Below are 13825 nucleotides of genomic sequence, written 5' to 3'. Positions count from 1 at the left end.
AACATGGGGAATCAGAAAAACTATACTACATTTCTAATTGGAGCTATTTGCTAATATCATTATTATTTATTATTATTATTATTACACCTATTACATATTAGGATAGGATCTTGGAAATGGGAATACCTTTTTAAAGTATTTCTCACTAAAAGGTCTGGGTTTATATGAGGAAGAGTCCTACATAGGCGATGGTGGTGGGCCTATTCTGTGAGCCCAATCCACTTTCGGAGGTGTATTGATGCCCAGGGCTAGTGGTAAATATGTTGTACATATATTTGTAAGCTGATTTGGAGTAATAGATTCTGGTAAACCAATAATCCTCAAATTACTTCTCCGGGACCTATTCTCCAGATTGTCCACTTTATCAGTCAATTTATGAACCAGCTGATTAACCTTTTGAAGTGTGACCCCTATCCAGCTGGTCTTCTATATGGTTGATTCTGTCCCCAGCTTTATCTGTCCTTTCATTCTGTTGTGAGATATTACTCTGCATCTGTTGCACTGTAAGGCTATGTTCACACATTCTGTTTTTTCTGCGTTTTTTTTTATGGAAGTTTTCAGCTGCGTTTTACCGTACCAGCGAAGTCTATGAGATTCCAGAAATCTCATGCACACACATTGGTTTTTGTTTCATCAATATTTTGTGCTTTGCATGTTTTTTTTGCAGAATAGAGCATATCACTTCTTTCAGCTTTTTTCACCCATTGGAAGTAATGGTTGGTAAAAAAAAACGCATAGTGTGAACATCGCTATCACGTTTTGCTGCTTTTTTAGTGGAAAAAAAAGCAAGTAGAGCAGTATGTGAAACTCATTTATTTTTGTGATTTCACCATCTTGTCTTGGTTTCCTGAGATGGCAGTTTGGATAGTACAGTTTAATTAGATTAGTGATGCGTACACAGTAAACATTGGCTTAGCTACATGTGAGATTGAACAAAAATAATGCCTGTGGCCCACAGAGGTGTGAAATTGAACAATGACTGAGCAGGTCACTGGCAGACCATAGTGTGAAAATAGTGTCCTACAAACTCAATGCACTGCCAGTGCTTTGGAATAACTATTCCTGAACAATTCACCTCTCTACTGTTACATTTGAAATTCTGGTTAATATAATTTTTACATATGTCTTGCATTGGTGACCTGTGTTCATGCTTCTGTGGTGGAAGCAAAGCTGAACTTTAGGATCCTGAAAAATGCAGCAAAAAACAAGCAAAATCCTGAACAAACCTTCCTGGCAAGAGATCAGGTTTTACTGCAGAAAAAAAAAATGCTGAAAAAACACAATGTGTGAACATAGCCAAATGGAGACTGTGGCTTCCAGAGATTGCTTTCTCTCTGGGGCAAGCAGTTTAGCTACCTCAGATGCTAGAGTTTTTCAGGATGCATTTATATTAGATATGCATAACTCTCCCTCACCTTCTTCAACTTGTTCTTGTGTGATTGTTACTTGCTGAGATGATTTAGCGCTTTTCCGCCTTTTCAGCGTGTCAAGCGCCGTCTTGCCTCGCGGTGAGTTGGTATCTTTCTAAGATAATGGACATTGTTGTGTGAGAGTCCCGCTACTGGTGAGGAACCTCTCCATACAACCGGGGAGGTCTGCCTGACATACCCCTGTAAACCACACAGAGTGCATCTGTGTACAGCAGGGAACACTTCCAGTATACACTGTACCTTTTGGATGTATCTGAAAGATTAGATGTTAACGGGAACCTGTTGTGTCCCCAGGCACTATTAACCTGCAGATACAGAATTAAAAGGCTTTTGTCTGTCCGCCTTACTGAAAGCACGACCACCAGAAGAAAACTTTACTCCTCCCGGGAGGAGGTGTGCCTGGAGTGGTTTCAGTACATAGTGAGCCATGGGTGTAACCAATCCTAGTCACTTTTCACACCTTGGTCTGCACAGATGTGCTGCAAACCAGCTGTCAATCAAAGTGATGAGCTGCTTACAGTCCTTACTCATTTTGTACAGGGTGGTGACTGAAGCAGCTATGGCACACCTTTAGGCTGCGTGCCCACGTTGCGGATTACAAGCGTTTTTGATGCGGATTTTCTGCAGCGTAAACGCTTGTAAAACGCTTGGTAATCCGCATCCCATGCTCCCCAATGAGAATCCGCAAGTTCTATGCCCATGCTGCTTATTTTTCCGCAGTTTTTATGCTGCGTTCAAAAATCCGTAGCATGTTCATTAATTTTGCGTTTCCGCATGCGGAATTGCCTTATTTAATGCATGAAAAAACGCAAGGCAATTCCGCATGTCGAAAACGCGCGATAAACGCTTGCGGAATTCCTCATGCGTTTTTCCGGCAGAGGACATGCGGAAATGAAGCAGAAATTTTCTGCTTCATTTCCTCAACGTGGGCACATAGCCTTATGACTGAAAGCTGGCTGCTCCTGGGAGGAATAGAGTTAATTTTCTCCTGATAGCTGCTGTTTCAGTAAAGTTGCCGGATAATAAGAATAATCCTATACCTGCAGGTTTATGGAATTTAGGGGCATGACAGGCCCCTTTAACTTATTAAACCTATTATCACCCATCTGTAAGGATGGGTAATTGGGTTCCCAGTATACGTTCACTGCACTCACTATTCAACATCTGTGGAACAATTGAAGATTGTCAAGTAGAACGTTCAACTTTCTCCGTCAGCCCCATAGCTACTGTACATCTTCTACCATTGCATGTACACTGAAGAACAAAAGGGTAACAATGTTTTGAACTTACAGGCTCCATATCTCACCATCCCCTACTGCTTCTAACGTGAGACTACCATCATTATATAGACAATCATCTTGGCTATCTCATACATAAATTTGACTTGCAACTATTTAGCATATGATTAGTTATGCAGATTCTTGTCATATCACTTCATTGTTACTGTTTTGCTCCTAAAAATCCAATTGTTACCCTTTTAATAGTCAGTGTAATTTGTGCTTTCTTTTTGCTGTTATATTTGATTTTTTTTAAACAGCTTCTGGTTGTTATCTCCATGACACTTTTTTTCTCCTATGTCAGCAATCCAGGCTGCATGTCAGATCCCTCCCATAGTCTCTGTGCTTACAGTGGTGGCAGGTGCACAGCTATGTGACAACTAGGTTCCTTCCAGGGCAGGAAGCACCTAAGAGACGGTGGTTGGAGAGTATTGGACCTAGTTAATTGGTTATCCAGCTTTCAAGAAAGTGTTACACAACAAAAAATAAACTCTTCTGATCCCCGACTATACAGAGCTGATGCTCCGGCTGACTTTGTCTATGGCTGTAGTCGTTGTGTGCAGGCCATTTGTAAACAGTCAGTGGTCACAGGACATGGTGCTGGCATCATGGCTGGTGAGGTCAGTGAAGTACAGAACATGTCTGCTCTAGCATCAGTGCTGGATCACCAGGGAAAGGAATGCTATGTACAGTACAGACCAAAAGTTTGGACACACCTTCTCATTTAAAGATTTTTCTGTATTTTCATGACTATGAAAATTGTACATTCACACTGAAGGCATCAAAACTATGAATTAACACATGTGGAATTATATACTTAACAAAAAAGTGTGAAACAACTGAAAATATGTCTTATATTCTAGGTTCTTCAAAGTAGCCACCTTTTGCTTTGATGACTGCTTTGCACACTCTTGGCATTCTCTTGATGAGCTTCAAGAGGTAGTCACCGGAAATGGTCTTCCAACAATCCTGAAGGAGTTCCCAGAGATGCTTAGCACTTGTTGGCCCTTTTGCCTTTACTCTGCAGTCCAGCTCACTCCAAACCATCTCGATTGGGTTCAGGTCTGGTGACTGTGGAGGCCAGGTCTTCTGGCGTAGCACCCCATCACTCTCCTTCTTGGTCAAATAGCCCTTACACAGCCTGGAGGTGTGTTTGGGGTCATTGTCCTGTTGAAAAATAAATGATTGTCAAACTAAACGCAAACCGGATGGAATAGCATGCAGCTACAAGATGCTGTGGTAGCCATGATGGTTCAGTATGCCTTCAGTTTTGAATAAATCCCCAACAGTGTCACCAACAAAGCACCCCCACACCATCACACCACCTCCTCCATGCTTCACAGTGGGAACCAGGCATGTAGAGTCCATCCGTTCACCTTTTCTGCGTCGCACAAAGACACGGTGGTTGGAACCAAAGATCTCAAATTTGGACTCATCAGACCAAAGCACAGATTTCCACTGGTCTAATGTCCATTCCTTGTATTCTTTAGCCCAAACTTGTCTCTTCTGCTTGTTGCCTGTCCTTAGCAGTGGTTTCCTAGCAGCTATTTTACCATGAAGGCCTGCTGCACAAAGTCTCCTCTTAACAGTTGTTGTAGAGATGTGTCTGCTGCTAGAACTCTGTGTGGCATTGACCTGGTCTCTAATCTGAGCTGCTGTTAACCTGCGATTTCTGAGGCTGGTGACTCTGATAAACTTATCCTCAGAAGCAGAGGTGACTCTTGGTCTTCCTTTCCTGGGGCGGTCCTCATGTGAGCCAGTTTCTTTGTAGCGCTTGATGGTTTTTGCAACTGCACTTGGGGCCACTTTAAAAGTTTTCCCAATTTTTCAGACTGACTGACCTTCATTTCTTAAAGTAATGATGGCCACTCCTTTTTCTTTACTTAGCTGCTTTTTTTTCTTGCCATAATACAAATTCTAACAGTCTATTCAGTAGGACTATCAGCTGTGTATCCACCTGACTTCTGCACAACACAACTGATAGTCCCAACCTCATTTATAAGGCAAGAAATCCCACTTATTAAACCTGACAGGGCACACCTGTGAAGTGAAAACCATTTCCGGTGACTACCTCTTGAAGCTCATCAAAAGAATGCCAAGAGTGTGCAAAGCAGTCATCAAAGCAAAAGGTGGCTACTTTGAAGAACCTAGAATATAAGACATATTTTCAGTTGTTTCACACTTTTTTGTTAAGTATATAATTCCACATGTGTTAATTCATAGTTTTGATACCTTCAGTGTGAATGTACAATTTTCATAGTCATGAAAATGCAGAAAAATCTTTAAATGAGGTGTGTCCAAACTTTTGGTCTGTACTGTAGGTAGTGTTTATTTTTTTTGTTCTACACCCTTTGCTGTTGTTTTAATGTATGTATCTATTTTACACTAGTCTTCATAAATAATACAGTGACACCTTTCCAAGTGAGCGTGGAGGCCACATTTTCAGCTCTGCCATATTTTCTGCATCCTGCTCTATTTTCTTTGAGTAGACCATTTTTCAGTTTTGGGAGGTGGAGCGGAGGGTCATCTCATAAGAGGTTTCATAGCATCATTCATATACACTCAGTATAGAAAGTGACTAACTCCTTACGTGACCAATGTAAGAGGTCATCTGTTGTCACTTTATACTCAGAATTTCTTTTTTAATGTTTTTATATTTTTTTCCAGGACGGATCGCATGGACAAGGAGGTAGAAAAGGAAGCCGACTTTAAATCTACTGAAAAAAGAACATCATCGGAGCACAAAGGTTTATCACAAGTTTAGATTATTCATTTACATGTTTTTAGACTTAACATATATGTTCACATATCAAAACTAGTCCATATTTATATTGTCATTTTCACCTATAGAATTTATGGCATATCCACAGGCTAGTTCATAAAAGGTGTAATAGTTGCAGGTGTCACCTCTGAGACCCATATGTGGAGAACAGGGGTTCTCTTAGTTCCCTTCTGTGGATTACAAAAAGAGCTGCGTCCAGGCTAGTCAGGATATCCCAGTATAAATGCAGGTCCCAGAAGTTATCCTGTGAATATATTATGAATTTCCAGGCTAGGACTACCCCCTTAACATATATGGTAAAAGTTATGAAAGGTATTTAAGTTATGTGTTTGAATAAAAAAGGCATATGGACAGAGGTTGTTTTTCTGAGACAACCCCTTTAATGTTCTATCTTCAGAATATATCTAAGCAAAGCCAGGTTTGATGTTTAAAATATTTATCGCCCCTTGCGATCCCTAATGCCCATGCACTGTCCTCCCTTCTGCACCACTATTTTAGTGTGAAACCAGCCTTGGGATAAAATTACATTTTGATGTGAACATTGACATACTTAAAGAGGATCTGTCGCTAAACCTTTCTAACCTAAAGACTATTGAAATAAAAATTATTTCTATGTATTTAAAGGCGTTGTACATTACTATCACATTGATGCCCTATCCTAAGGATAGGGCATCAACGTATGATCGGCCAGGGTACCGCACGCGGGGTACTGCACATCCGCCTCCCATTCAATTGAATAGGAGGCTCATGTGCAGTAACAAGCGCCGGCCACTACAACTTGACGGCCAAGCACCGCAGATGAGAACTTCTGGCCTGCGGTACCCCAGCCGATCATACATTGATGCCCTATCCTATGGATAGGGCATTAATGTGATAGTAGTGGACAATGCCTTTAAATACATAAAAATATTTTTATTTCAAAGATTTCAGTAGTCTTTAGCTTGTAAAGGATAGGGCACCAATGTGAAAGTAGTGGACAACTCCTTTAAGTCGGTATCTTCAGTTAAAGGGAGTTTGTCAGCAGGTTTTTGCGATTTAATCTGAGAGTAGCATAATCTAGGGCAAGTGAGCCTGATTCCAATGATCACTTAGTTTACTGGGTACTACATTTGTGACACAGAGTTCTTCGATGCAGCATGAAGCAGAGCTGAGAAAGCTAACCATGCCCACACCTGGCTGTCTATGAATATTGTCTATTGACAGTGAGCTGCTTATCAGAGAAGGGGGGCGGAGTGGGACCACTGGTCAGTAATAATCCTTTAGTGATAAAACCTTCATTGCAAGTAAACAGAACACAGCCAAAAAGTGGCATATCACTGAAATCTGTGTGTCAGCCCCTATCTTCTGCTGTCTTCAGATCACATAGCAAAAACCTGATAACAGATTGCACCTTTTAGTACAACTGTATTAAAGGGAATGTCAGCACAGCCTCTTTCCTGTAAAGATATATGTGCATTCCTTCCTTTCTGTTTAGTGTGCCCCCCTCTTTACACTCTCGACTTCAATTTGCAAATCATAATGCTAATTATTATCTTAGAGATAACGTTGGAGATAAAGCTACTATCGCTAATGCAAAGAGAAGTGAGGCGGGGAGAGAGCTGTCAGAGCTAGAAGCAGAGTTCTCATAGAATTGATGTGGCCTCATAGGCATGGAGAACAATTCTTACAAGCGCTCTGCCATAGAGCACAGTTGAAGCACTGTGCTGAAGTTTCCTATCTCTCGGTTTTTTGTCTTTTGCAGCGTGGGAGAGCGCACAATATTAGACACCAGCGGCACAACCTTGCTGCTGGTCCAAAATGTCAATCATCTGCAGTGCAGCGCTCCCTAGCAAGCAGGGAGGCAGTAAGTGGTGTGCTCCTGAAGATCAAAGACCCAACAGTTGCCTTAAGAGGCTTGTGCCCGTTAATGAATTGGCTTGTGCCAGTATAATATTGTCCAGTCAGTGATATTTCACATATCTGTCATAATTCTGACGTATGTTATGATGAAATAGTTGGCTGCCATGCCCTCTCTTGCTAAGCTCCGTCTTTTACAAACTGTCAGTGGTGCTAGGTGGCACTGAAGTGGAGACTCAAAAGATAGGTCAGTTTTTGGTCGGTTACTAGTTATGCCAAAATTTTGCAACAATTTAAACTTTTATGCCAAAATTCTGCCCAAAAATAGTTTGATGAATCAGGACCGTTATGTGTACACTTTGGACTTAGGTAAAGCAGTTTTTTAATGATTCAGTTTATGTTCAATTTTACTTTTAAAACCAACAGAACAGACCTCCTTGAATACTGCCTGCCGGGATGTCAGTAATACACCTATTTCTCCACAAAAAGACCTCAACTTGGGAGTGAAGAAAAATAGCAGTGAAGAAGGAAGCTCAAATGTATCAAAAGCCGCTGATCTGGAATGTGTGAGTAGCCATGTGTCTGGTCCCAGGAGGTAATTATGAAGATACATATTCAGATAAAATATCTAATAGTATTGGGGGAATGCATGCAAACTGCAAATTTATTTAACATGTTGCTTATTTACGCCTGGAAAGTCACTCTTAAGTGGCCACCATTAGGTACCTCTGTTCCTCCTGTCTTGGTTGTCAGGGGAAATCCATCTCTGGATGATCAGAGACCCCAAAACAAAATAGAGAAATTGGGCTGGACAATCTTTTTTGACAGGGACTTTACAGCAGGTTCTATCTGCGGGCATCTTTTCTTGCAAGAAAAAAAAAACAACTTTTACCGGCCATTATGAGAAGCAGTGCTGATTTTATGAATACAAATTCTCTTTGCCGACTAGCAAGATAGACCTTGTGGACATTCAGAATGTGGTTTACAGGGGCTTGGCGGAAAGTGTACTGCAATGCATCCTTGATGTATGGGGAAAGAAGTCTGAAAGATAGTACTGTACTGGCAGATTTCATGCTAAGTAAATGCCCCCCTCCATGGTAAGCAATGGCAAGCAGGAACACAGCAAAATATCGGGCTCTTGCAGCACTCAAAAGTAGGAGAGAAGGGCATAGTACAGCTAAACAAGGAAGCCCATGCTTGTAAGTTCTGATTCTTGTAATCTTTAAAGAGGACTTGCCACCAGGTAAAGAGTGAACAGTTTTTGCTTTTATTTTATTCCCATTGCTCCTCAGAGTATTTACTCCTGAGTTTAAGTGTGACTGCACAGCGCATGCACATTTGAGCCTATGCTAGGCTAGCTACTGCTCAAAAGAGAGGAGATCTCATGGCCGGTGCCTTATGGCAGAAGCAAGGTCCGATAGCAATCAACAGAGAGGCACCAATAATGTTAAGAATCGAGGAGGCACGTTTCAATGAGTGCATTCTCCAGCTCACTGCACTTAGCAACTTATTTGCGTACCACAAAACATGAGGATTTATTTATGATTCATGTATCGGAAGGAAAATATGCTGGTACTAGTGAGTTCAATTTTCGTAGGGCTATGGGCATGTATATAAATGGTTTAGGGGGTCAAACTTACTGACAGATTCCCTTTAATGCCTTTGGATGTCATAAAACCTCCTGTAGGTGTAATCTGTATGTGACCCAATACTTTTGTCACGACTCTGTTGTCGGGTATCCCAGGACCAGGGGCTCCTTCCCTGTCCCTAATGCTAGGAGGCGCCCTAGCTATCCCTGTTCCCCGGATTACTTCTAAAGGTGAAGACGCCGGGGCTACGCACCTTGCTGAGCTCCTGAATCCGCCCTCAGTCTGTTCCCTCCCCCCACCCAGGTAAGAAGGGAGTAGTGGTGTATGGCAATATATCAACCGGACTAACAAGGTAATAGGAACAGGGATAAAGGAAAGTACCGATCATACAAATATATGCACACAAACAACAGAGGGAACATCGCGGAGGGGAGGATGGGGGAAAAAACAAAGTAGGCGAATGAGAGAATTTGCACACAGCCAAAACCAAACAACATTCTTAGATAAATCCACCAAACACCTTCTCAAACAACAAACCACAAACTCCTGAACCATGCAGCAATGAAGCTAGCTCTGGCAATGTCTGCTAGCCACACCCCTCTCCTATATATTCTGGTCTCTGGCTAACAGTGAACAGCTGAGAGCCTTAATGCAGGTAAGCTTCCAAGAGCTCACAACTGAACAGATTAACCCCTGCACTGCTAGAAGAAACCTGCACCGTTTAATATGAAAAAGTGCTACTAGTCAGTGCAGGAGTTGGAGAAATCAGACTGCGTGGTCCTCTGGCTCCCCTCTGTCACGATAAACCAGTGACAACTTTTCTCCATATAGTGTTTTCACCTTCGGATAACCCTTTTAAACTAAATTGTGAGCAAAAATTAGTTTATTTCGGTATATGGTAGAGACAATTATTCATTGTTTTTTTCTTTTCAGAATAATTCAGTGAAGAATAATGGTGTTGGCTCTCCAAATACACGGGAAAAAACTTACTGCTGCAAGAGAGCAGAGTATCAGAATAAGAAGATCTCTACTTCACCAAAAGATGTAGCTGTGCATCCTTCTGTAGATAAAACTCCATCCCATTCATCGGAAACTGTTACTGACTGTCCTCTGAAATCATCTCCTACTATCAAAGACAGAGCAGCCAGGACGTGTAGGGAATGTCAGAAGTCTTCACGTGGTTGCTCTGTAGTGGATCCACCAATGAACAGTTCACACGCTTACGGAAACCGGCTAAGCAGAAGAAGGGTGCATCTGCAAATTGTCCGTAAAAGAAATCTGCCACTTGAGCCAAGTAAGTGATGGATGTACCTGGTTACAGAAACTTATGTCTGCCTTTTAAAAAAAAACTGTAGAGTTGCTGCTTCTAAAACTGGATACTGACCTTACTCATCTGATCCCTAAATATTGGGGACATTTATTATAGTGTTTGATACCTTTTGGAGTGTAAGAAAATTATTGTAAACTGCAACTTTTTTTGCAGAAACAGCGAGGACACAATTGTATTAATTTTCATCTATAATTAAGTTACATTTTAATGCTGTCGTAGATTTCATGATGAGCCAAATATATTAAAGGTCATCCCTCTTAAGACCCTCCTCCTAATATTTATTTATAAATTCTTCATGTATACTAAATTAACTAAACAGCATTTTCTTGGTACGTAACCAAATAATGAAAAGACTGATCGTCATGCTTTTGCTTAATACTGGACATATTCATTGAAATTTGGGCATTCAAGCAAAAATCCATCTACACAAGAAAAAATATATATATTAAACACACAGTACTTTGCGAAAGTTTTAGACAGGTGCGGAGAAAATGTTGCAAAATAAGAATGCTTTTAAAATTATAAGTGTTAGTTTATTTTTATCAATTAACAACATATGAAAAATTTGAAAAATGAATAAAAATTCAATTCAAATCAATATTTGCAGTGAACACCTTTTTAGATCAACCTCAATTCTTCTATATGCACTAGCACACAGTAGGGGATTTTGTGGGATGGTGATGTATTGAAGACAGTTTTATGTCGCACTTCATAGACTATGACAAGACTGAGCACAGCAACAAGATGACTGATGTTTCAAGATGTGCTGCTCAAGGTCTTTTGAAGAAGCATCAAGAAGTGGGCGACGTTGAATTCCAAATCCACGTACAATCATAAGTGACTGCAGGCAACACTGAAGCTCGGTGGGGATTTCTTTCTAACTTGGTGCTGAATTTCAGCAAATGTATTTGTGAATTTTGGGAGAATTAATGGTGTCCTCAATGCTGAGAATTTCAGGTAGATCTTTATCCTTCATACAATGCAATCAAGAAAGTGTCTGGCTACAAATGTTTTCTGCAGTAGGACAATGACACATAGAGCCAATCTTCAATTTGAAGAAGAGCACGGAGTCCTGAAAGTGAATCTATGGCCCTCGCAGAGCCCTGATCTCCACATCAAGTCTGTGTGCAGTTATATGAAGAGACAGAAGATTGTATGCAAGCCTACAGTTGTCATTAATGTTGAAACCACCTCAATTTTGGTTTTCACAAAATTTGCTCCTTTATAGTGGCAGTATGCATTAATTCTAGATTGGTATTAAGGCATCAGGTGAACCGAAGTCCAAAGTAATTTTTATCCTAAATCCTATAATCTATTTAATGCCGTAATCTAAACTATTTTCTAATATACTTAAATTAAAAATTCTCTATCCTTATCTGACTACTCTAACTGCCGTTCTTTTTCTTTTTTTTTTTTTTAATATTTCCTTTTTTCAGGACTTTTCATTTGAGAATCCCAGTGCATGCTGAGATACTCAAGCGAAGCATAATCAGGGGACAGATGCTGCGGTCACTGCTGCAGCTTCTACTCCCACCCTGAAACAAAGTGTCATCAGTGATGCTCATTTCAGGGGTTGGGCTAGTCCCCACGCGATGTGCACAGTGACAGCACGCTCTCAGTTGCCAGCTCAGATCAACTCTAACAAGTCGGTAACAATGCGTGTTGTCAGAATACCCAGCATGCGGAGACCAGTGACGTCTCTGACAACAAGTTTTGTTGCCGGCTTGTTACTGCTAATCTGAGCCGGCAGCAGAGAGCGCGCCATCAGTGTGCACATTGTGCTGGGACTAGCCCAGCCTCTGAAACGAGCGTCACTGATGACTCTTCATTTCAGGAAGGGAGCAGAGGCTGCTGCAGTTACCGCAGCCTCTGCCCTGAGCACATTTTGTTTGCGTATCCCAGCAGGCACTGGGATTCTCAAGCGAGGCGTCCTCAAAAATAGGAAGTTGTAAAAAAAAAAAAAAAAGTGGTTCAATACTGTACTTGGGGAAGGATTGGGTATTTTTAATTCAAGTATATTATAAAATAGTTTAAATTATGGCTTTAAATAGATAGGGATTTAGGATGAAAATTACTTTGGATTTTGCACCACCCCTTTAATCTCCCCATTTCCACTGAATTTCCACCCTGCTTAAATCATTTCAATGATCTTCTGGTTAGCACTGGAGAATTAGGGAGTTGTCCAATTAGCTCCAAATGTATTCTGCAGTAGAATAAGGACCCCAAACATTCAGACAATGCCATGTCATTAAAGGGGTGGTCCGGTACTTTTAAAAATATGCTATGTGTTTTAATGATAAATACTTCCTTCTTTCTAATTACCTCCTGGTGCTGTTTCTGCCTGTGAGCGGAGCTATCGGTGGCTGCTCACAGGCAGCACGTGACCCCCTGGCTTCAGCCGGCTCTGACATCCGCTGACGTCACGACAAGTTGCGGCTAAAGCCAGGGGTCCCTCTTCCGCGTTCCACCGGTGGCTGTTGGGTTGTGGGTGAGGTTACCCCGCGCGTCACACCCGGCATCCACCGCACGCTCTCCCTGTCCACATTCATTGGGAAAGCGCGCAGTGGATGCTGGGTGTGATGCGGGGAATAACCCCACCCACAACCCAGCAGCCACCACGGGGACCCCATCGCTGAGTCACGCCTCACTTGTCGTGGGGTCACATGCTGCCTGTGAGTGGCCACCGATAGCGCCGCTCACAGGCAGAAACAGCAGAGGAAGGTAATTAGAAAGAAGCTACTATTTATCATTAAAAAACACTGGCATTTTTTTAAAAGTACCGGACAACCCCTTTTAAGAACTACTGTATCTTATTCGTAAAGAAGAACATTGAGACCTGGAAGGAATGACCTGTTTCCCCACAGAACCCTGATCTCAGCGTCGTGTTTGTCTGGGATTATATGAAGAGACAGAAGGATTTGCATAGACCTACATCCACACAAGATCAGTGGTTATTTCTCCAAGATATTTGGAAAATCCTCCCTGCTGAGTTACTTCAAAAACTGTGCAAGTGTACCAAGAAGAATTGATAGGAAAACCGAAAGAAATAAACTGGAGTATAAGTTGGTATGCATGCAACTTGTAGGAGCATGTTAACACTGGCCATTAAACAGACAAAACCTAAGAGAGTGAAAATTAACATATACCCTGCTGTATATGCTACCTACAGCAGTGGGTATATATCCATTTTGTTTCTATCTTAGGTCTTGGACAATTGATGGTGGTTGCACCAAATATTGATTTGATTTAGGTTTTTTAAACCACACAATGGAAAGTACAGTAGTATTTCCGTGTACCGTGTGTAATACAAGTGATCAGACGATCGCAGGTTCAAGTCTCCTAAGGGACAAATACAGTGAAAAGAGGAAAAATGTATTTTAAAAATATAAAAGTTCAAATCATCCCTCTTTTCCCATTGAAAAAATAAGGAAATAAAAAAACACAGATGTGATATTGTTACGTCCATAAAAGTCAAATATATCACCATAGGAAATTAATTAACCCAGTCGTAATACTCTGTAATGCTAAAATAATATAAAAGCCAGAATTGCGTTTTTTCGGCTACTACAACACCACAAAGA

At 41.2% G+C, this 13825-nt stretch overlaps 1 protein-coding gene across 2 annotated transcripts in view; it reads left to right on the top strand.

The window, feature by feature from the left end:
* The window catches only part of SENP7 (SUMO specific peptidase 7), an 80554-nt gene that overhangs the window by 13622 nt on the left and 53107 nt on the right, over window positions 1–13825 (top strand). For both annotated transcript variants that reach the window (XM_073664685.1, XM_073664686.1), the window contains 3 exons: window positions 5375–5454; window positions 7752–7891; window positions 9848–10208. In XM_073664685.1, the coding sequence (XP_073520786.1) occupies window positions 5375–5454; window positions 7752–7891; window positions 9848–10208 (581 nt within the window). The remainder of the gene's footprint in view (window positions 1–5374; window positions 5455–7751; window positions 7892–9847; window positions 10209–13825) is intronic.

Source organism: Phyllobates terribilis, unplaced genomic scaffold (genome assembly GCF_046119375.1).
Source record: "Phyllobates terribilis strain yellow unplaced genomic scaffold, ASM4611937v1 Scaffold_2__4_contigs__length_985480577, whole genome shotgun sequence".
Lineage (NCBI taxonomy): Eukaryota > Metazoa > Chordata > Amphibia > Anura > Dendrobatidae > Phyllobates > Phyllobates terribilis.
The sequence above is the reverse complement of the archived record's forward strand: the minus strand, read 5'-3'. Positions and strand labels throughout refer to the sequence as shown.